Below are 24,883 nucleotides of genomic sequence, written 5' to 3' on the forward strand. Positions count from 1 at the left end.
GAACCTGGCCCTGACCCCAGTGTCAGAGCCAGACGTTTCTTCCGCATCATCTCAGCCTCTTACCATCTTACCGCCTACCTCCTCCACTTTGGAAGAGGTAAGCCCACCAGTTAACCCCGGACTTGCTTCCGAGGATGATTCAACGGAGGTTTCCTTAACCTCCCTACCTCAAATCACTGCCAGAGAGGACTCTTCACCTGTGCCAGAGCCCACTGCCAGCCTTGGTGACTCCACAGATTCGCAACCTGTGGGGCCATCTCGGCCTTACCGTCCAGTGCCACGGAAGAGGTTCTGGAACAAGTTCTGCCGAGACTGTGGCCGCAAGGGTCACGTGTCTGCCAACTATGGAGGGTGCTCAAATTTTAATATTCCTGCATCGCAATGGCTGTTACAAATCCTTCTTCACTAGGACCCCCAGCTAAGGGCCCTATAACCGTCGCACCCCTCCAAAACCATTATCAGCCAAGCCACGTCAGAGCCTACGACGACTCTGGCGCTCAAATCTCCCTGATATGGGAGGATCGAATCCCCCAAGGGGCTAACGTCGATAGACGTCACTTAATAACCATTGAAGGTATCAACCATATCAAGCTGATCCTTCCGACCATCCAATTGAGGGTCACCAGACCTCACTTCTCCAGAGTTTGTACCCTTGCAGTTGCAAGCTACATTCCAGGAGGTTATGACCTCCTCCTAGGGCAAGACATGAAGTCTCCCTTGCATTTCAAAAAGCCTAGGGGTCCTAACCCCAAGTCGAATCACTCCATAGCAAGGAGTCATCAAAATTCTACTTCCTTCAGGAAGTACGTCCACCAACAGTCTCCCCCGTTACCAAGGAGGGAGATTGATCATTCACAGTTCTGTTGCAAAACCTGCAACGTAATAGGGCACTCTACTAATTGGCCTAGGTGCCCTAGCCGACTACCAGCAGCGGACAATGTCCATTTTCCACAAGGCTTAGCCTTCCAAAAGAGACAGGAGCCTCTGTCTCCCATTTCCAAGGGCACGCTGAGAGGTATTGCACCTCCGGTACCCGCCACAGGTCCAGTCGACCTCAACTCTCTGCCAGTGCCACTTGGCAAGCACTGAGCAGTGGCCAAGTCCGTCCAGCCTGGACGTAGAGCCACCACAGAACTTGACTTCTGTGCCTGGCCCCGAGCTAGCGCCGGGCGCGCCTAAACTTATCAAGGATCCTCCTACAGGAGATCTCCAACAGGCATGGAGCTTACCGCAGCCCATGGCCAATCAAAAGTCCATGAGATTCTTCACCCTCACCACTGTCGCCCGAGGCTGAACCTCCGGCGAGACCTAACCTTCAATACCTCCTCTGGGAAAACCAGGGAAAAACTCCGACCCGACCAGGAGTCAGCCTGGAGTTTTCCCTTAACGACGGCTGTTGCAGCAGCCGGAGTGAGGGGCCTCCCCTGCAGTAGGTTCCACCTCTACGACGGTTGCTGCACATACGAAGTAGGGTGTTCTCCTGAAAAATCCCTCAGGCTACCACTGCCTCTGCTCATGCCGGCGTTTCTGGCCTTTCCCCAGAGTCGGTGCCTCCGTCTACTCCTAGGACTGGTATAGCCAGGTCCTGGAGGAATAAGAAGAAGAAGAAGAAGGGACATAGCAAATCATTAACACACTAACCAAAGAGCCACATGCTCTCCTTGACACCTGTGCCCGAGGTACAGTGTGGCATTCAATTGCAGAGTGATCCTGGCACCTACCCAGAGAAGGTAGCCAGCCTGATCTCTGCCAGTAGAACTAACCCTCTAACCCCTAGCCATTGTAATACTAACCCTCACTTAAATATAATTATCTCATTGCATCTCCATCCTGGTCAACTAACCACTCATCATCCCCACGCATCATTACCTCTCATCATGTATTTTAACAATTCCGTCGCTGAACTACTGCTGTGCGTACCACACTCTGGAATGATTGCGTCTTCATTTAACTATAATGAGTAGGTTAGGCTAATGATTTACTACCAGGGCATTAGGTTAGTAGCAAGTAGAATTTTCAAGTAACCTTATCTAGGGGTAGAGTAGACTGTCGTCACAAGACAACCCGTAGTTATTACTTAGGCTAGACTACATTACTCCATTAAGTTAGTACACTTAGCATCTCCACCTATAAGTTAGGTAGGCCACTATAGTTAGCTGTATCGCTGCGCAAAAAACTTCAAGTTAGAGTAGGAGAACTGGGTAGGCGAGACAATCAACTTATTTAAGCCAAGACCTTCACGCCCGAAAGGGAGTGAATGCCTTCTTAACAGGGGGAGCTGCTACGTTTATAGATAGTTTCGTCTACCCCGAAATTAATTAATTAATTTGATTTGGAAAATGGTAGCCATTTCCTCCAAATATCAGCTGATTTTTAGTAAACGCAGGAAACCCAAACCCCGCCAGCTACAGATAGGGAGTTCCCCAGTTGGGGGAAAAGTGTCTTTTGTCAGCTTTAGGGACATATCTCAAAAGGGAAGGATGTAGGCAGATTGGTACTTCTTAGACCTATATCTTAAGCTCTTTTTCCTGTGACCCCTCTGCTGGCTGTATGTTTTGTTTCCAGGATTTGCCTTGCTCGTGGGGGGTTAAGTTGACTTCCAACACCCAAGCAAAACAGCTGGATTCTCCCCCAGTCGACTGCAAGACGCGACCTCGGACGGATGTCCAACCACCTGCCTTCCTGTTAGGCCTATCCAGGGCGTGAGTGGCGCGCCGATCGACCCAGGCCTAAGACACAGCCAGGCCACGTTTTTCTACAAAGGTCCACACTGAACACGACATCCAGGTACGTCTTGTGAAACAGCATATTGCCAGTCTCTCCCATCCTATTATCTATTTGATCCTTGGTTTCCCAATTCAATTTCCAACCCAAAAAGAACTCATCCTTTTGTTCCCTTTCACTGCCTCATGGCCGCATGCTTCCCCTTGTGTGATCGTCCCAGACGAATGAAGTAATCGCATACCTCAGTGAAACAATAGAGTTTCCTTTTCCCCAGTGTTAGAGAACGAAATACTAATAGTAACTGATAAAAAGAAATCCTTTTTCTTTTATCTTGTCTAATCTGGGATTCTTTTCCAGATTCCCTGAGCCACGTGTCACGTCTCTCTGCCCGCAAGTGTTGCATTACCCAAGTTTATGAGACTAGCTTTCATCAAATCACATTTTAGCCAGCTATCCATTTGTGAGAGATTATAAGTCCCAACGTGTGGACGCTGCATTCACTTTTCTCCAGGTGGGCCTCTTTGTAAATAAATAGCTGTAAAGTATTTAGCTGAGTCTCTGGCGACCTACCCTTTCCTCTAAAGAAATATTCATTAATAATCAGTTTTACGGTTAAGTTCCATTAATTTCCTCTTGTCCTCCCTCAATTATTTCCGTTTACGTATATAGCCTCTCTCAAGGGCGGGCTAATACGTAAAATATATTAATTGAACTTTATATTAATATCAAACACCGTATATACATATTTATTTAATAACAAAAATAAACCAGAAAGATCCCACCGGGGAAAAAAGATCATCGACCAGTCAGCCGGAGCTCACATACACACGTCTTCATCGGAAGACGGCCGAAAGCAAAGTGGAGTGTTTACATCTGGGCAGGCTAGCTTACCTGCCTACCACACGGTAGTTACGGCCTAACCACCTTGTTCAAGAATTTAACGGCCGTAATTCCAGCTACGCTGAAAGTAATTCCTTACGTAAAGGACCGAGGGTTTGTATATCAAGTAGGAGCAAACTATGCAGAGCTGAAAAATGATACTGTTATGATACAATAAAGTTTTGTACATACTTACCTGGCAGATATATACAATTAAATGGCCCACCCAACCTCCCCTCAGGAGACAGGTGGAAGAGAAAATCTGATTAGAAAACGGGAATGGTTCCTAGTCCTGCCACCCAGCGGCAGGGCGGTAGATCACCTGACCTACCTGTAGCGTGTGCCGCGAAATTTGAATTTCTGTCAGGACGGCGGAGTCTAAAGCTAAGTATATATCTGCCAGGTAAGTATGTACAAAACTTTATTGTATCATAACAATATAATTTTTGTACATTCAACTTCCCTGTCAGATATATACTTAGCTGATTGGCACCCTTGGTGGAGGGTAAGAGACAGCTAAATTACTGATAAGAACAGGAAAACAACACATGTTGTAGGATAAAAACCTTGGTTCTTACGTGATTTGGCAGAAGACTTCGTGGCCATTGTCTAAGAGCCTGCTTCGCCTCAAGAGACTCAGCGAGGTAGAGACCTATGGCTGGGAGATCTTGGGGATCTGTCAATGGGGTCTTATCCACCTACTTGACATAACCTGAGTATCTTTGTCAATGGGTGCTAATGCACTTACATGACAAAAAACCTTTGCCAAAGGCAACATCAAGGAGCACAACAACGATCCCGATCACCTGATCCTAATACCCGGGTTAGTACTGAGATTGAAAGAAAATTTCCCCAAACATTCTTTCAAACCCTAAAAACCCAACACCAAACATTTAAAAAACTAATTAAACTAAATAAGGATCGGCATCAGCTCCCTGGCCCAGCACCAAATCCGCAGATACGTAAGGACCCAGCGAGAAGCTTTTCTCGGAAGTAACTCTTATCTCCTCCAGGTAGTGGGATGCAAAGACAGAGTTGCATCTCCAGTACGTGGCAGCTAGAATGTCCTTCATAGACATATTCTATGAAAGAATAAAGAAGTCGCAATGGCTCGCACCTCATGCGCTTATACTCTAAGCTGCTTGAAGGAGTCGTCATGGCACATCTCATGTGCTTCAGGGAAGACACTTCTCACAAAGAACGCCAGTGTGTTCTTAGACATGGGTCTTCTTGGGTCGCTCACCGCACACTATAGACTCTCTAGGCTACCCTTAATCTGTTTCTTCCTCTGAAGATAGAACTTAAGGGTCCTAACTGGGCAGAGAGACCTCTATATCTCCCTCCCTACCAAGGGGGAGAGTCCCTTAACCTCAAAGCTTCTAGGCCAGGGTTTTGAAGGTTCCCATTCTTTGCCAGGAATAGTGGCATAAAAGAAACATATTGCCGAGTTTCCTTTAAATCCGACTCTCGAGTCCAAGGCATGGAGTAAACTTGTCCTTTTAGCAGTTGCGAGGGCCAAGAGAAAAATACACTTCCTCGTTAGGTCTCTAAAGGAAGCCTGATGAGAAGGCTCGAACTTGACGGATGTGAGGAATTATAGGACCACGTCCAGATTCAAACTAGGTGGAAGTGAGGACTTTTTCTTGGAGGTCTCAAAGGACCGGATAAGATCGTGAAGATCCTTGTCCTCAGCTATCTTTAGGCCCCTGTTACTAAGGACAGTGGAGAGCATGCTTCTATATCCTTAAATGTGGATACAGCTAGGTGAGATTCTTCTCTCAGAAAGAGAAGAAAATCAGCAAAGTCAGTCACAGAGGTATTGGAAGAGGAAGGTTTCTTCGACCTGTACCATTGTTGGAAGACTTCCCACTTTGATTGGAACACCCGTAAAGTTGAGGACCTGTGGCCTCTGGCGATCGCGCTAGCAGCCTTTCGCGAAAAGCCTCTTGCTCTGAAGAGTCTTTCGATAGTCGAAAGGCAGTCAAGCAGAGAGCGGGGTTTAGAGAGCTCTCGAAGTGGGGTAGTCTGAGCCGATCTCTCCTTATGTGAAAGGGATCTGGGGAAGTCCTAAACCATTCCAGAACCTCTGAGAACCATTCTGAGTTGGCCAAAGGGAGCAAAAAGGGGTAGAGTCATCTCTGTAGATGACAAGAACTTTTCCATCAATTCCCCCACCAGTTCGAATAGGGGAAAGATCTACGCCTCGCTGCCTGACCAGTTCAGTAGGAGAGCGCGAAAGCTATTGCTCTCGGGTAATCTAACAAGGAGTAAAAGTTGTCCAGACTCCTGTACTGATACGTGGTGAACAGGTCTAATGTGGCCTGTCTCACAGGGCCCCTAGGCTTTGAGATTGAGGATCCACTCCAGAGGAAGGACTTGGTTCTTCTTGCTCAACAGGTCCGCCCTCACATTCCTCTCTCTCCCTGAATTAATCTGGTAAGGAGCGAGATCCCTCTCTCCTCCGTCCAGAAGAAGGGTTCTTGTTACCTCAAAGGGAGAAGGAATGTGTCCTCCTTGTTTCTGATGGATGTCATAGCCGCGGTGTTGTCCGAAATGACTTGGACCACCGTGTCTCTGACTTCATACTGAAACCATTTAATAACCAGAAAGATAGCAAACAGCTAAAACACGTAGAAGTGTTAAGCCGAAAGACTATAATCTGTTTGTCACTGATAGGACGGAGACGGTGACGAATTTGTTAAGGCATGTGTCTCACAAGAGGAAGTCAAATGCCTACTAGATACCGAGGTTCCAGAAGGCAAGACATTCTCATAGTAGTTGAATCTCCGTTAAGGAGAAAACAACACTATATGCCGTAGAAGACGAAGGAGGACAGAGAAGCAACCTACTTTGTAACAGTAGAATCAAGAGAAAGATTCTCAAGATTCTGAACCCGTGCTTACTAAGGACTGAAAAAAAACTAACCCCTATTTCATTGCTGTCCTGAGATAAGTCGTTAGCTATGGAAGCGGATCGTTTTTCAGTAAAGAAAAACTCCAGGAAGTACTGCCTGCAGAACTGCTTCTCAAGAGCTGAATATAGAAAGCAGAACTGTCAATCTGGGGAACAAGCGATGACAGGGTGGTAAACAGAAAAAGAAAGAGTCCAAGAAGTATCTCTGTTGAAAATATTCTAGCAATGTCGAAGGCGAAGAAACTGAATGACATAGCAGAAGATGTTCATTCATGCATGCAAGAATCCCCATTAATCAGGGACCTAAGTCCGTGATTATTGGGCAGAGATACGGTTCGGCAGTCCAACATTGCAGGAGAGAGAGACGTAACAGACCGGGCACCGCGGAGAGTCCGCTGGTACTGAGCTGCTATGGCAATGATAACAGTCTCATACAACGTAAGCTCTCGCCGCCTCTTCATCCTGAGTTGCCAACTATTCCATTCAACGAAGGAATGGGTTCGGCTAGAACCATTGAGCAGAAAATACGTTCGTGCAAATATATTAAAGAGAAACGGATTTTGGTAAATACAAAAGCTGAGAAGGTGTTGTCGTGACAACACCAATAGTATCAAAATCAAAACTGGAAACTCCTGTTAGGTTTGCAGTCCAATTAGGATACTCATCGTCTCAGTCGGCATCGATAGAGCTAACTATTTATGCGTTTGCACCTCGGACAAATCAACTGCTTAACAGAACATGTCGTGAGGGTAATATACATAGTATATTAGCAGGTTTTTGTACAACGACTTCCATCCTACATTCTTTTCCCTACGAAGAGAGAGAAAGTAAGGGTTGGAGATCTACCGTCTTCGTTCTCTTGTTAAGATAAAGAAGGAGAAGTTTTTCCCGAAGGAAAAAACTTCAATGTGAACCGAGACCCGAAGGCCACAGTTCAAGCTTCTTATCTTATTAGGCAGAAGACTTCATGAATACTGTCCATGAGTCTGCTTTGCCTCAAGAGCCTCAGCGAGGTAGTGACCTATGACTGAGAGTTCTTGTGGATCTGTCAATGGGGTCTTATCCACTTACGCGACAAAACCTTATTAGGGTCTTTGTCAATGGGGACTAACCCGCTTACATGACAAAGCCTTTATTGGATCTTGTCAATGGGCTTACCCACTTACATGACAGAACCTTTATGATCTTGTCAATGGGGGCCAGCCCACTTACATGACAGAACATATCGAGCATTTTCGAGGTTCCCGAACATCGTAAAAATCATTGGGAATTCTCGTGTAGCTCACTGAGGACCATTGTTTCGCTTAAGTGTTAAGAGATCGTAAGAAACTCGAACACTGCAAATGTCAGATGAATGAATAATTAGTAATTATCTGGCGTCGTGACTACCAAGATCATTGACGCCGAATGAAGCCATTTAGACAACCTATTTGGGAAAAATCCACGCACACATCATAAAATCCTGTATCAGTTATTGTACTATAGCTATCGCAAAGATGCTACTTATGCATTAAACACCACCAAAACTACATTATTATTATTATTATTATAAAATAGTTTAACCAGACCACCGAGCTGATCCTCAGCTCCCACAGGGTCGGCCCAAAGGATTAGATAAAATGCAAGGTCCAGGCCAAAGGCCACGAGCTGGAACCAAACAGGTCATGTAGGATAATAACTAATAAATTAAGATTAAATAAAAAACTGCACAGAGGCAAAGGCTTTCATACTAGAACACAAATAGGCAATAAATACATTTACTCACATTTCCATACATTCATTCTAAAAAACCAAAGCTAAAAACTACACACACACATAAAAGCGAAATACCTCAATTTCGTTAAAAACTCCAACTTCTTTTAAAAATTCTACAACACACTCATAATCATACTGCGCTTCTTCACCCAATATCTTCGCCAAACTGTAATTACCATCTCTATCTCACCCAATATCTTCACCAAACTGTAATTACCATCTCTATCTCTTTTGTCTTTAAAGTGCTGCTCTCTCAGTTCCCGATGACTAGGAAATTCAACTAGTAAATGCTTAATAGTCATCGGGACGAGACAGTCATCACAGTAAGGTTGGTATTCACCACTCATGAGATACTCGTGTCAATCTTGTAAGTCCTATACGGAGGCGGCATATCGTTACTTCCCATTTCCTAGGCATAGATTCATATTTCCAAGGGTGTGTACGTGTGGCAAACTCTTTCATTTTATTTGGTCCTGCTTTGTTCCATTGCTGTTCCCATAATCTTGCAATGAACTTTGATATACTAGGAAAAAAGTCTCTATATGGTACAGCAATTGGTCTTGGTATCATACTGGTTGCTGCTGATTTAGCTAGTGGGTCTGCTTTTTCATTTCCATATATTTCTGGGCTCAGCTCGTGTCGGCCTATGAAAGTATCCTTAATATCATTCTTTCTAGGCAAAATTAATCTAAAATTACCAGAAAAAAACCAAATTAAAAAAATGTCAGTAAAACTGACTCGCTCACTCTATAAAAGAAGTGTCGGTATGAGAATATAGGCGAGTGGGATCACTACCACGAGTCATTCACCATTTAGACCTTCCAACATAAAATCCCCACCAGAGAGAGCTGATACGAAAGGGTGATGCGGCCGCTACTACTACTACTACTGACGCCACGGACAGCAGCGCTCCTAGCGGACATCCTTAATCATTAGGTTTGCAGCGCTTGAGTGCTTTTTTCTCTCGTGTTGTGTTTTTCGTAATTTTACCTCGTCATTACGATGGAACGTGCAGCTATCGCATCGGCTAAGTTAAGTGCCTCATAAGTAGTATTTTACTGTTTTTTAGTCTTCCAGGGACCAGTATTTTCCTTCTTAATAGGTCATATACGGTCTCCCGGTTGACTCGTGGCGGCGGCATGCCGCCTCGTGTTAAGATTTCCCGGTCTCCCATACTGGGACATCTTATACTTATGGGCTTACTATTTTACGTTCATCATTTATTACATCGTTTTTATAGCTAGGACAGCCCTTTTACCATTTCTCTTAGTTTGGTATTTAGGGCTATACCGTGTTTCTGGCCCAGCATCCCGGCTCTTGCTCTTCATCGGCTACCGCTGACTCCGAGTAGTCAACTGTTCTTCGGAACAGCTTGCCTCCTCCTGGGCTTCTTTCTCTTTTACTAAAAGTGTCTTTTCCCCCTTTACGATGTATTATCAGTGTTATTTAGGGTGTTAGGCTAGCCTAGGTGCATGTACCATGTGTTGGTACAGTCTGGTTCACGTGGCCCCTCCATGGTTGTGTTGCTATCGCGGCTTAGGCCACCTGCGATCACGTGTCCCATAGCACCTTACCCTTCCCCTTCCCTCCCTACCAGGTATAGGGAGGGGTCTGGGGGACTCCTTGGTTGCCATGACAACCACAGTAGCCTTCCTCACTCTCTCTCTGAGGAGGCCAGGCCAGGAACGCCCTTACCCCCCCAGCTGGGGTTTACAGGGCCGAGGAACCCATTGTCCTCGGGTACGCCGGGTCAACCGAGCGGGTAGCTGTAGGGACGGGGAGGGTAGGCCAGCCCCCTCTCTCTCTCTCTCCCGCCGTGTACGCCGGGACCCCCCACCTATTGCTCAGTCCCACCCTTCCCCTACTGTAATGAACGGAGCCTCCGATGAAGCCGGGGGCCCCTTTGGTTATAGTTTCGTCTGGCTCCACCAGCGGGCGGGGTGGACATTACTAGTGGTCTGTTGCTTGCCTACTATATCCTTTTTTCCGCTACCGGAGGAGAGCTCGCTCCTTACCCGGGCACTCTTCTAGTAGACGGAAAAAATTTATACTTCGTTATATATATATATATAAGGATATACCCTAATTTTACGGTGAATTTTAGTTTTAATTTATTTATGTGTAGCCATCTCCCGTCGTTCTCCCGTCGTGGTTTCAATGGCTCCTCACCACACCTGGTTGGAATCTTTCCTCCTGTCTCCGAGGCGTAGCCTTTAGACCAACTCCCAAACCGCCTAGTTACCACACGTATTATGGCTGGGCTCTGGTTTAATCTAACTTTCACGCTCCGGCATGCAGCGGAGCAATTGTTAGGCTGTAAGTGTGCACCTGATACTTTTGTATCTCTCCACTTACAGGCTACCAACTGTCAGGTCCTGGGTTGCAACGCGACTCTCTACGACCCCTGCGCCCATGAGGAGTGTAGGACTCACGCCCCGTGTGCCACCACCCACAATGGTCTGATCGTCTGGCACCCAGAAGCTTGCACCATCTGCTACGACCTTGTTAGTCAGCTGTTGGTGGGGTAAGTCTACTCTTAGACTTCTTTGGTCGTCATCAATAATAACACTTAGTTTTAAGCTTTGTTCAACCCTGTTTCCGCCGCTAGAAGCTTCATTTCGCCTTCTCTTCAGGCTGCCGCCGTGAAGGAAGTCGCCTTGGCAACCCTGAAGGCTTGGTGGGTCGGCTTCGGGAAGAACGCCGCCAAGGGCCAGCCGTACATTTCTCGACAAGAAGCTGGCCGTTCAGATCTTCCCCGGTGGCAAGTCGACCGGCTATGTTGACCCCATCTCGGCAGCCCCTCTCATAGCTTCGATACAGCAGGAGGTGCAGCAGGCGTTCGGTCCATCTCCACGCAGGAGCCGGTCCCAGATGTGGGCTAACCTGGACCTGAACATCGAGCCTATGGCGGTAGGAACAGAGGATTTGTTGGTTGAGGTAGGTGTCGGGCGCCCAAGGTCTTTCCTTGGGCGCTCCTGGATCTTCTTCTCCTGTCCTTTCTACTGCTTCTTTCCAAGGCTTTACGGGATCTCAGATCCCTGCCCGCTCTCCCGCTCTTTCTGTACCCCCGAAGGTGAAGGGACAGAGAGAACAGAAGGACCTCCATAAGACGACTTCTGAAGAAGTCGTCGTCTTCTTCAGCTAAGAAGTCTACGACTTCCTACTCTGACGCGGTGAAGGCAAAGCCGAGCTCTTCTTACTCTAAGAGCTCTAGAAGCAAGGCTTCTAAGGAGAAGGCTCGCGCTCCAGCCGAGCCAACGCCTTCTCCCGGCATCCACTCGTCAACTCCTGGGGTGGCGGGACCAAGCTCCTTTGATCCCACCACCTTTCGGCAGTGGTGATGCAGCAAGTGGGAGAGATGGTTGGCTCGAGGATGTCCGCCCTCGGGTCTAGGTTTGAACAGATGTTTGCGCAGCTGTCAAACACCATCAATCAGTCTGGCCAATCCATTCAGGATTCTCCTAACAGAGTTAGAGAGCAAGAGGACCGTTTTGCTGGACTTTCTCAGGTTCCTCAGCCAAGCTCCCCCGTAGCAGGTACTGGCATTCTGCAGTTACCTCCCTACGAATCCCTACCAGCCTTCTCCATGGATAACCCATGGAGAGTGGCCGCTTATGCTCCATTCAAGGACGGCATGATCTCTGTCCCAGAGTGTGGAACTCGAAGAATTGAGGACTTCGAGTTCTATCCTCCTGGACTGACTCAGCCTTTCATTGGGTATGCTAGGCTGACCGTGGGCTGCTCTCACTAAAGAGGGACAAGATTTCCCGAGAGAACGTGCTGTATAGTAGTAGCACGCACAGCGGGAATGGGTTCACTGCCTAGAGGATTGGGAGTGTACTCAACACTAAGCTCCAAGCTTTCAAGAGTCCTTTCGCTATTTTCGCGACGGAGGAGGAGGCTTCTCTTCCGTATTCGCTACCAAAATAGTGGAAGCGACTCTTCAGGCAGTCCTCAAGGATGAGCCCATTGCCCACAGCTGAGGGAAGCGGAGTCTACTTCTCCGCTCTTCCCAGCCTTTGGAGAATTGTGGGAGAACTTGCCTGCCACGTTCTCGATTAGTAAGCTTAAGCCAGACTGCGCAATGGACCAGTTTGGCGAGAAGCTTCCAAGGCTGCCTGATACCCTGATTCAGGCTGAGTTCGATGCTCGAACTAGATTTGGGAGGTCCCTTAACTCCCTAATCATCACAGAAATGGCTGCCCTGTCTGATGGCACAGAACCGCTATTCAAGATTCTGGCCAAATCTCAGCTCCAGACAGTACAAGCTGATGCTTTCGACTTCTTCCAAGCTAGGAGGAACTGCCGAAAGCACGTTCTGCAGGAGGCCACTATCAGGCACGAGCCTAATAGACTCCTGGCTTCCAGCATGTGGGGTGCGGACCTCTTCCCAGAGTCCTCTGTGAAACGAGGTGCACCACGAGGCTGCTAGGCTCAACCAGAGCCTTAGGGCTAGGTGGGGCATCTCTTCCAAGAGGAAGCAAGAGACCGCCCCCCTGCTGCTGGTAAGAAGCTTAAGAAGACAGGAAGAAGGTTCCAGCCTTACCAAGAAGCAACCAGAAGCAACAGCAGTTTGTTTTAGCCGTCCCAGTTACTCAACAGGGACAGCCGTCTACTTCAAAACAGGCTCAACCCATCCTCCTGTTGTCTCCTCAGTCTCAACCGTCAAACCTCCTACGCAGTCTCGCCGGCCTTCAACTCTATGTAGAAAAGCCAGGCCTACCCAGCCTTAATAGGTTCTCTAGGGGTAGCAGGGCGAGGGGCCACTTTCGCCAGCGTGGTCACAGGGAGAGCTGCAAGAGGTAGACAATTTCAGAGGAGGGCGCGGAGGTCAACCCGCCCAACAACAGTGAGGCTCCCCAGGTAGGAGGGAGGCTGTTCCTCTTCCGTCACAGGTGGGGGTTCAGCAAATGGGCACAAGAGCATCGTGTCCAAAGGATTGGGTTGGAGTTGGATCAGATCCCCCTCCAATCAAATCACTATCAGGAACCATCAAAGGAATTGACAGATTATGCGGAGGAACTCCTTCAGAAAGGAGCTATTGCTGAGAGTCAAGCATCTAAAATTTCAAGGTCGCTTATTCAGCGTGCAAAGAAAGGCTCAACAAAAAGAAGGGTAATCTTAGACTTGTCAAAAGCTAAACTCTTTCATTCGTTTGCGACAAGTTCACAATGCTCACCATCTCGCAGGTACGGACCTTACTTCCCCCGTGGGCCGTCACATCCTCCATCGATCTTACAGACGCATACTATCATATCCCTATAGCCAGGGCACTTCCGTCCATTCCTAGGCTTCAAACTAGGAAATCAGACGCTCTCATTCAAAGTGATGCCCTTCGGTCTGAATGTAGCCCCCAGGGTATTCACGAAAATAGCAGAAGTGGTAGTTCAACAGTTGATGAACTCAAGGGATAATGGTAGCAGCATACCTCGACGATTGGTTGATCTGGGCACCAACGGTCGAGGAATGTCTCAAAGACCACAAAAAAGGTAGTTCAATTTCTGGAACATCTGGGGGTTCCAGATAAACAAAACGAAATCCAGACTTACTCCAGAGTCTCGTTTTCAGTGCTAGGAATCCAATGGGATTTGTCTTCCCACAATCTGTCAATTCCGGTGGTCAAAAGGAAAGAAATAGCCAAGTCTGTGAAACAATTTCTCAAATGCAAACAAACATCAAGGAGAAACCAGGAAAGAATCCTAGGTTCCCTTCAGTTTGCCTCAGTGACAGACATCCTCCTGAAAGCAAGGCTGAAAGATATAAATAGAGTTTGGCGATCGAGAGCAAACGCCAAATCTCGAAAGACAAGCTTGTCAATAATTCCACAGGATCTTCGCAATCAGCTATCGTCCATGGACAAAAGTGAAGAACCTTGCCAAATTAGTACCCCTTCAATATCCCCTTCCAGTGTTAACCATTCACACGGATGCCTCCCTGTTCGGATGGGGGGGATATTCTCAATTCAAGCAAGTTCAGGGGACTTGGTCAGCTCAGTTCCGCCAGCTTCACATAAACGTCCTTGAAGCAATGGCAGTATTTCTTACCTGAAGAGACTCCTTCCCCCGAAGAAGTCTCATCTAAGACTAGTTTTGGACAGTGCAGTGGTAGTACAATTGCATCAACAGAGAGGTCCAAATCCAAACACGTAAAATCACGTCATGATAGCTATCTTTGCGCTAGCAGACAAACACAGATGGCATCTGTCGCCACTCACCTGGCGGGGGTAAGAAATGTGATAGCAGACGCTTTGTCCCAGGTCAGTCCCTCTGGAATCAGAATGGTCCCTGGACGACGGGTCATTCCAGTGGATAATGCTGGAGAGTCCCAGGTCTACCCAATTGATAGATTCCTTCGCACCACACAAGCGAACCACAAGCTCCCTTGCTATGTGGCCCCCAACCGGGACCCTCTGGCTTATGCCACGGACGGCCCCTGTCGTTAGATTGGACATCAATGGAGAAAAATTTATGTTTTTCCTCCAGTGAATCTTCTTTTGAAAGTCTTGAGGCTGAGGACTTTCAAGGGACTAGTAGCTCTGATTGCTCCAGACTGGCCAAAAAAGCAACTGGTATCCCTGCTTCTGGAATTGGGTCTCCGACCTCAACGGATTCCCAATCCCAAGCTGTCGCAATCAGTAAAAAATGAGGAATGTGTTCGCTTCCTCAGGAATTCTTCAGAACCTAACTTTATGGACTTCATGAAGTTTGCGGCTAACAAAGATGCTAACATTGATCCACAAAACATCCTCTTCCTAGAATCAGATAAAAGAGAGTCAACTATTAGACAATATGACTCAGCTGTTAAAAAATTAGCATCCTTCCTGAAAGAATCAAACACTACAAACATGACAGTTAACTAGCTATATCCTTTTTCAGGTCCTTGTTTGAAAAAGGCTTAGGCAGCTAGCACTATTACTACTCATAAAATCGGCTTTGAAGAAAATCTTTCAGTTGGGTTTCCAGATAGACCTAACAGAATCTTACTTTACGTCTATTCCCAAAGCCTGTGCTAGACTTAGACCTTCTCAAAGGGCCTACTGCAGTTTCATGGTGGTTCTTAAATGATGTTCCTCAAAACTAGCCTCAGATACTGACAACTCGTCTTGCACATTCATAATGCTTCTTAGAAAGACGTATTCTTATTAAGGCTGGCTTCAGGAGCCAAAGAATTTCAGAACTGTCGGCTCTATCCAGAGATGCGGGGTCATGTGGAATTCCTCCCCTCAGGAGAAGTTCTACTTGCGCCGATCGTAGTTTTTTTGGCTAAAAATGAGGATCCTTGCAAGGTGGGCTCCTTGGAAAGTCATCCCACTTCCGCAAGATCCTTCTCTCTGCCCAGTATCAACTTTAAGAGCCTTTCTATCTCGTACATCCTCAAGATCCTCAGGTTCTCTCTTTATGAGAGAAAAAGGTGGTACTTTATCAGTAAAAGGAATCAGACAACAGATCCTTTACTTCATTAAACAAGCCAATCCTGATTCATTTCCAAAAGCACATGACATCAGAGGAGTAGCCACCTCAATTAATTACTTCCAACATACGAACTTTGAGGATCCTTAAAAAGTATACTGGATGGAATCACCGACAGTCTTTAAACGTCATTACCTAAAGTCCTTGGAATCTTTAAAATTTTCTGCAGTAGCAGCAGGAAACATTGTTTCTCCTGATACTGTATAGTAGTTGTAGTATAGATCCAGGTCTCCTTTCTACCTACCTCGTCCAACATGCCTCACCCTATTGCCATGCTACTCGGAATACTCTAGCCTTAGCCGCTAGAATCATATTGGTGGATTGTCCCTTATTTTTTTGCTAGGGACATCCACGCTATGTACATATAATGTACTTCAGTGTTTCTACCCTTATTTTTATGCTAGGGTAGAACACAATGTGTTTGTATATTATGTAAATATCTTAATTAAGTGAATCATTCTTTGTTATTTTGCCATTACATTACTATGTATTACTATGTCTAATATAAGTTAATTTTTAAGTACTTTATATTGATTGCTTTCTTTATCATGCCATTGTATTAGGATAAGTTAGCTTTAAGTACTTTGTTTGTATACTGTAATGTCCCTGATTCACTTATATTATATATCTCTTTTTTACAATTGGGTTTCATTTGTCCTTATTCCCATCTTGTCTGTTTCTCTGGTACACTTTCATAGGCCGACACGAGCTGAGCCCAGAAAAGGGATTTTGACGTAGGAAAAATCTATTTCTGGGTGATTGGCTCGTGTCGCCCTATGAAACCCACCCTGTCTTCTTTTACCCACCCTGCAGGACAAGATGTTTCATAGATTAAGGATGACCGCTAGGGGCGCTGCTGTCCGTGGCGTCAGTAGTAGTAGTAGTAGTAGCGGCCGCATCACCCTTTCGTATCAGCTCTCTCTGGTGGGGATTTTATGTTGGAAGGTCTAAATGGTGAATGACTCGTGGTAGTGATCCCACTCGCCTATATTCTCATACCGACACTTCTTTTATAGAGTGAGCGAGTCAGTTTTACTGACATTTTCTTAATTTTGTTTTTCTCTGGTAATTTTAGATTAATTTTGCCTAGAAAGAATGATATTAAGGATACTTTCATAGGGCGACACGAGCCAATCACCCAGAAATAGATTTTTCCTACGTCAAAATCCCTTATTTACGTGCGCTGGGACCCAGCAAAAAGATATAGTAATCCCTCTACGCTGATGTAGAAATACCCACTGTGAGATTTTCAATGTAATTGGATGATCAGTATTAAAAATTTCAAGTGCCTGTAATGCACTTTTGGAATCACAAAAGATGGTGATATTAGTGGAATTCTGGAGGGTAGTCCTCTATTCAAGGTCCTTTTTGAATGTTTAGTGGATGGGAAGCTTTGCTTGTAAGTTTTTGATAAAGATTGTTTTTCTTCGCCAGCTTGCTCATTGATTTTGGTTTTATCTTTTGTTGGAGTTAATGGAGGAAAGGATGAGGGTGTTCTTACCCTCTTCATTTGTTTTTTTCCCTCTAATTCCATTAAATAAGGCAGAGATTCTGCCTGAGATAATGCAAAAGGAGTAGAGGGAGGTTTGAGGGAGATATCCAGTTTGTTATATGGAATGTTTATTTTATCCGTCTTCGCCGATTGTGCTCTAACCTTACTAGGCTGAGCACTTGGCCCAGTATGTCGGGCCACAGGAGTAGAAGTATCCTTTATTGAGGATGAGGAAGGATCAGCAGATTGGAGTGGAGCCCTAGTGGTGGAATGTTGAACCACAGGGGCTGAGGCATCCTTCATTGAGGATGAGGAAGGAGTAATGGATTGAAGTGGAGCCCTTGTGGTAGTAAGGGCTTTAGAATAACTCTTGGCTCTTCCCAAGAGTCGTCTTGCATGTCCAATACTGATGTGCTCTATATATGCTTTATTAACTGCTGCTGTTTCAACTTTAAATTCTTCACATATTTTATCAACTGATTTGTGCTCTAGCTGACAATTAATGCATTTAGGTATATCTGAGCATGGGCCATGTTCTAGGGCAGCGCAATTATTACACATCTTATTATTTTTACAAACTTTAGATGGATGACCAAATCTAAAACAATTAAAACACTGTAATGCTTTTGGTTGAAAAGGTCTAACTCGCACTCTTTCATTTTCTATTACTATATGAGATGGTACATTACTGTCTTCAAAAGTAAAAATCATCATGTTGCCATTTGGGACCTTTTTCACTTTCCATACAGTTGGTGGATACATATCTAAAATTTCTGCTTCAGTAAACTCGTACAAGTCTCTATCAAAAACAACACCTCTTCCATAGCTAAAATTTAGGTGATGACTAATTTTCTTTACTATATCGTTGTTATCAACTTTCATCATTGTTAGCATCTGTGACTGAGTTTTAGATTTTGCATGAATAAGTACAGAGCTCTTACCAAATCTAGTAATGTCACCACTCATTATGCCACCTATTTTTTGCTGAAGGTACTTACTAAATTTGTAATAGTTGAAGTTCTCCTCCTTGGCTTTTACTACCAGCCATTTAGGAGGTTGGGGGACTCTTATTTTGTCAACATTGCTACTATTGGAGTTGATTGGATTCCATTCTGCAGGTTTATAAATGTCTAAGTTTCTTGGGGCTTTATCCGTCAAGGCTCTTTTAACTAATGAGTTACATACATCAAGGTATCAATACTACAGGTTGCTTTAAAAGCATCTTCATGTTTATCAAATGTTACCCAAGCTTCCCATTTTCCTTCTGTGTCAAGAAAGTTCATACGAATCTCAGCTATATTGCCAAACATGTTCAAAGATGTCGAGATATCCTCATAGTTACACTGAAGTGGAATATCTTTCATAAGTATTACTTTCAAATGCGTCACTCTACTATTATTGGCATCTGGGGGGTTCAAAGAATGGTCTTTGTTTGAGCAAGAAGTCGTCAACGGTGCCAGTGAGTCCATTTTCCCAGGGGATGTAGGTTCATAGTCCGGATCCATATTTGGTTTACTAAAAAAAAAAAAAAAAAAAAAAAAAAAAAAAAAAAAAAAAACAAAAAAAAAAAAAAAAAAAAAAAAAAAAAAAAAAAAACTCTTACTACTTGGTTAATCAAGAAAGTATCGTGAGTCACTCAGGTATTCACATTCTCCACCAGTGGCACTAGTTGACTCCCAATGGTCCACCCCATACCCTACCCATACAGGATAGCACCAATACGTTTGCGGTGGCCCAGGTATAAGCCAATCCGCCTGCTGGAGCTCTGATTCCACTAACGGGAATCAACTCCCCACCACAAACGTATTGGTGGGCTTCCGGACAAAAGCCAGGAGTCCCACCCCAGAAAAACCAGCTCCCCCTGGATTCCGATGGGCCGGTCCCTGGAGATGGTTCCGCCCTCAAGATAGCAATGGGAAAATCCCATTACAGGCGGTCCCCGGGTTACGACGGTTCCGGCTTACGACGTTCCGAGGTTACGACGCTTTTTCTTAAATATTCAATGGAAAAAATCCGTCCTGGGTAACGACGCTTGTTCCGAGGTTACGACGCTGACGCTTCCGACGCTCCGAGTTAACGACGCTTTTAAAAAACGCATACTATGATAAAAATCCTTTATAGTTTAGCACAGTATATTAATAAAAATAAGTTTCTGGTTAGATTACAACAAACCATGAGATTCCATGAGATCCTTGCAATTTTGGAGATTATGATGATTTTTCGACACTTTTGTTGTATTTTTCTATGTTTTTTAGTGACGCCTCATATGCAGAACTAGTTTCCCGAGCGAATGAATACATACTAGTTTACATATAACAGTCCAAAGCGCAAATAATGAAAAATCATTGCTTGTTTCCAGTAAAATAATAACAGCGAAGTTCGTTAGATTACACGCAAATTCCAAGTATCCAAAGAGAGCATTTATCCAGTAATGATCAGAGAGAGAGAGAGAGAGAGAGAGAGAGAGAGAGAGAGAGAGAGAGAGAGAGAGAGAGAGAGAGAGAGGCGTCTTCCGACGCGCGAGTAAGGACAAGAGAAGTGTCGTTTCGTTAAACGGTTTGAGATTATGATCATTCGCACTTTTTATGTTGTATTTTTCTAGTTTTTTAGTGAACGCCTCATATGCGGAACTAGTTTCCGAGCGAATGATCATAACTAGTTTACATATAACAGTTCCAAAAGCGCAATAATGAAAAAATCACTTGCTTGAAATTCCAGTAATAATAACAAAACGAAGTTTTGGTTAGATTACAACGCAAATTCCAAGTATCCAAAGAGAGACATTATCCAGTAATTTGATCAGAGAGAGAGAGAGAGAGAGAGGCGTCTTCCGACGCTCCGAGTTAAGGACAGAGAAGTGTTCGTTTCGTTAAACGGTTTGAGATTATGATGATTTTCGACACTTTTTATGTGTATTTTTTTCTACGTTTTTAGTGACGCCTCATATGCGGAACTAGTTTCCGAGCGAATGAATACATACTAGTTTACATATAACAGTCCAAAGCGCAAATAATGAAAAAATCATTGCTTGTTTCCAGTAATAATAACAAAACGAAGTTTCTGGTTAGATTACAACGCAAAATTCCAAGTATCCAAAGAGAGGACATTATCCAGTAATTTGATCAGAGAGAGAGAGAGAGAGAGAGAGAGAGAGAGAGAGAGAAGAGAGAGAGAGAGAGAGAGAGAGGGGCGTCTTCCGACGCTCCGAGTTAAGGACAGAGAAGTGTTCGTTTCGTTAAAACGGCCTCTGACTCATGCCAGTAAATGTTTGTTGATACTAATAATATAAGCCTATTTAAAGATACGTTTACTTTAATTAGTCTATATGATACGTAAATAGTAATCAACTGTTCTTGTAGCCCTCAATATTTGGCAAAATCGAAGTATCCAAAGAGAGACATTATCCAGTACGTAATTTGATCAGAGAGAGAGAGTTTTATAGCTTCCTTCTGCTTGATGATCGTGGATATTGTAGAAGGATTTCGACCATACTCGTTTGCCAAATCGACGATACGAACGCCACGTTCATGCTTTGCTATAATTTCATGTTTTGCTTCCATCGAAATCATTTTCTTGGGTTTTTTTCTTATCACCTGCTTTGTCTTTAGCTTTGAGACCCATGGTTAATAATAAAATAGACAAAATAACACGAAAAATAGGCGCAAATACAACGAACTAAACACGACGTGTTAACATGCAGCACCAACAAACAAACAGACTGAACGCCATTTATCGGTCGCCTATACAACTAACACTCCTCGCAAAATCGTATCTCAAATATATTTCGTTGTATATCAAAGCTTGTATTTTCGCAAATTTTCTGTTATATCTCAGAACATTCGTATATTAGGGCAATCGTATGTCAAGTTTTCAATGTAATTTGATCAGAGAGAGAGAGAGAGAGAGAGAGACGCTTTGGCAACAATGGTCTCGGGGATTGACGTACGTTTAGTTTCTGAACAGATAGGACAGAGAAGTGTTCGTTCATTAAACGGCCTCTGACTCATGGCAGGAAATGTTTTGTTGATACTAATAATATAAGCCTATTTAAAGATACATTTACTTAATTAATTGTCTATATGATACGTAAATAGTAATCAGCTGTTCTTGTAGCCCTTAATATTTTGCAAAATCACTCCAGGTTGTACATAAAACTTCAAGAATGTAGTGTCACCAGAGGATTACAATAGTTTTTACCTTCAAGAACCAGCATTCTTTTATGAAAATAACTCCAGGTTGTACATAAAAAACTACAGGAAACAACATGTAGTGTAACCAAAGGATACAAGTAAGGTTTTATAAACTTATTATTAGTTTAAGACATATTTCCAAGCGTCGTTCCGCTTACGACGATTTTCGGCTTACGCCGCCTCTCAAGAACGGAACCCCCGTCGTAACCCGGGACTGCCTGTACTTACTCTCAGGTCCAAACCATATCAGGTGGCGACTCAACCACCACAACTCCAACTATTAGCTTCGAATGCAAACCCTTCCTAACCCACGATCCCTTCTCAGACTCACCTTAGTAGTTAGATTAGACGAAAGTGGAAATGTCCACACCATTTATTGCCAAAAGTTTGTAGGCGTTCCGTCAGGATCCGGCCTTCACAAAAGTGAAGGCAGGATCCCTTACCCCTTCACCACATGAAGGAACCTACTCGAGGGGTGCGAATGCCAGAAATTTTGCAGAATCTAAAGCACTCGGCGAAACCCCACTGAAATCGTCAGACGATCAGCAGTGGAGGTCATCTAGATTCCCGTATAAACCGAGGGAGGGGCAGGATCCCTCCTCAAAGACTGGGCCTACGCCAGGTAGGACCCGAAGGTCCCCACTCGGCAGCGCAGTCCTGAAAACAACGAGAAGAGACGTTTCTCCGATTAAGGGCAGCCTACCAGGTAGTAAGGGAACTGCTGAGAAGAGCGCTTGGTAGGCGCACAAGCGCCTGCAAGGAGAGGAGAGCCTGATTGGGGAGGCAGGTTCTCGTTCATAAGGAGAGGGGCTTCTGTCCAAGTAAGAGCGGTCAAAAGACGGCGATCTTCTGTCTGGCGCCTCGCGCCTGGAAGAAGCCTCGCAGATGGAAGGAGCCGTGCTGCTGGGAAGCGCATCTCTCCTAACAGGCGTCTCGTGTCCGATCGGGACATCGAGGAAGGGGATTCTTCATCGGAAATATCCTCAAATTCTTGCCTCATCTTGATGGGGGAAACGCGATCAACAGAAGGTGAGCGTTTATTCTGAGAGGAGTAACCTGTTATATCAGTCCTCTGTTCTCTTGGAGAAGGGCTTCTTCTAAGTAGCTCAGAGAGTCTGGAAGGTGTCTCATGTCCGCCCTGACAAAGGCGACGGCCGCCCGTGCGACATATTGAGCCTTTGTCACGGTCATCGACACTTCCAGAAACTCGTTTGCGTCTAGAAGAATGCTCTATCTCGGATGGCAAAATGTCTGGCGCCTCGCGCCTGGATGAAGGTCGCGTCCGGAAGGAGACTCGTGCCTGACAGGGGACTCGCGCCTGGCTGGCGCTTTGCGTCTGGAAAGCGGCTCGCGCCTGGATAGAGCCTCGCACCTGGCTGGCGCTTTGCGTCTGGAAAGCGGCTCGCGCCTGGATAGAGCCTCGCACCTGGCTGGCGCTTTGCGTCTGGAAAGCGGCTTGCGCCTGTATAGAGCCTCGCGCCTGGCTGGCGCTTCGCGGCTGGAAAGCGGCTCGCGCCTGGCTGGCGCTTCGCGGCTGGAAAGCGGCTCGCGCCTGGCTGGCGCTTCGTGGCTGGAAAGCGGCTCGCGGCTGGCTGGCGCTTCGCAGCTGGAAAGCGGCTCGCGCCTGGCTGGTGGCTCGTCTGGCTGTAGGCTGGCAACTCGCGCCTTGCTGGCGTTCGCTGCTGGTAGCTGGCGCTTGCTGACGTGGCTGCTGGCGCTTTGCGCCTGGGAAGAGCCTCGTGCCTGGGCGAAGCAGAATTGGACGAAGAGAAGCACTCTCTCTGGATGCCTTTGCAACGGCGATCCCTGGCAGTCTGGGAAGACACAGATCCTGCCAAAGGGACGCCTGATTGGTTAGGATCCTCCACAACCTCCGTAAGGCTTTCGACATTCCTCCTCCTCTGGGCCTGGGAGTTTGGAAGAGGTCTAGGCCTGGGAGCGTTGCAGAGCCGACCAGACGCCCCCTCCACTACACTGGGAACACTGCACAGAAATCTTTCACAGCACTCTTACCTTCCATTGCAAGCAACTGCAATTTCATCCTGCGAAACTTGGTATTCATGCCAGAAAAATCAGTAAGTGTTAAATAACTACACAACGAAACTTCAGTAATGAAGGTTATCTAAGGAATTAAATCATATCAAAAGTTTCGTAATAATGACTGTCATTCAGTAAAATTATACAGTACGTAAAAATGGCTGATATAAAAGAGCTGTATACATCCACTGTAATACAGCAAATTTACTGTAATACAGTAAATTCAATTCATACAGCAAACGTATACCGTCATTATTATGAAAGTTTCGTAATAATGACTGTCAATCCGTAATGTAAACAGAACGATAATTGGCTGATACAAAAGAGCTGTAGTTTCATAAAAAACAAAAATCAATTCTACAGTGTGAGGATCTACCAAACCGCTCATTCGGTAGTCTAACGATATACATTCAATCACATAAACTAACGACAGTACTAGCGACGGACGCAAAAAAAGAAAAAACAAAAAAGATAATAATGCGTATGCCAAGCCAAAGATCCAATACGTCACCAAAATACGGCCAAAAGATCCACGGCAAGCGAAAAACGAAATCCAAATCAGGAGGAACCAACAACAGGTGCTGTCAGAACTGGCGACAGAGAAAATCTGATTAGAAAACAGGAATGGTTCCTAGTCCTGCCACCCAGCAGCAGGGCGGTAGATCACCTGACCTAACTGTAGCGTGTGCCACGAAATTTGAATTTCTGTCGGGACGACAGAGTCTAAAGCTAAGTGTATATATGACAGGGAAGTTGAATGTACAAAATGTTATTGTAAATTTACTATTAATAATGATTATTCACTCACCATAAATATATAAGGGCTGGATACAATTTCTCTCTTAACAAATGTTCATATGCTACAACCTCTGAACATTGTTTAGCAGACAACTCATGGTCACAACTGAAGTTCTGTAAGAATCAAGAATAAAGATGAGTAAGGAAAATCTTTAGTGCTATAGGTCCTAGATTTCTCTTAATAATATACAAATAATTTTCTATAACAGTTTGCGGATATTTTTTAGTCACACAACTCATTAATCAATAAATGTCTTAGTCACAACATGAGAGAGAGAGAGAGAGAGAGAGAGAGAGAGAGAGAGAGAAAGATTCTTAAAGTGTGCATTTTGATCTGTAACCCATTAGTCTGTATAATGTAAAAAAAAAAAAAAAAATCACATGAAAAGAAAATGACTTTGTAAAGTATGGTAGTATTCACCACAAAAAAAAATATTTCCAGAAAACTGTCAAAATGGACTGCCTGAGGTCAAGGAAAAAATCATCAGTAATATTTTTCTTTCCTTAACTTATATCAATACATGAGAATTATAAGAGAAATATAATTCTTATTAAGGTTAAGTTATGCTTTCAGACCTACAAGTAATAATGAGCATTACTAGGCCTATAATAAAATTTTGCTTATA

At 44.9% G+C, this 24,883-nt stretch overlaps 1 protein-coding gene across 3 annotated transcripts in view; it reads right to left on the reverse strand.

Moving 5' to 3' along the window:
* The window catches only part of LOC135210908 (metaxin-1-like), a 146,700-nt gene extending 122,299 nt beyond the window's left edge, over positions 1-24,401 (reverse strand). The window contains exon 1 of one of the 3 annotated variants that reach the window (XM_064243854.1): positions 24,268-24,401. Coding sequence is in view for 1 of the 3 variants with exons in the window: in XM_064243856.1 (XP_064099926.1) it covers positions 24,268-24,270 (3 nt within the window). In the remaining 2 variants the exon portion in view is untranslated. The remainder of the gene's footprint in view (positions 1-24,267) is intronic. The other 2 variants (XM_064243855.1, XM_064243856.1) reach the window with 2 other exon arrangements.
* Between the last annotated feature and the right edge of the window lie 482 nt (positions 24,402-24,883).

This window comes from Macrobrachium nipponense, chromosome 4 (genome assembly GCF_015104395.2).
Source record: "Macrobrachium nipponense isolate FS-2020 chromosome 4, ASM1510439v2, whole genome shotgun sequence".
Lineage (NCBI taxonomy): Eukaryota > Metazoa > Arthropoda > Malacostraca > Decapoda > Palaemonidae > Macrobrachium > Macrobrachium nipponense.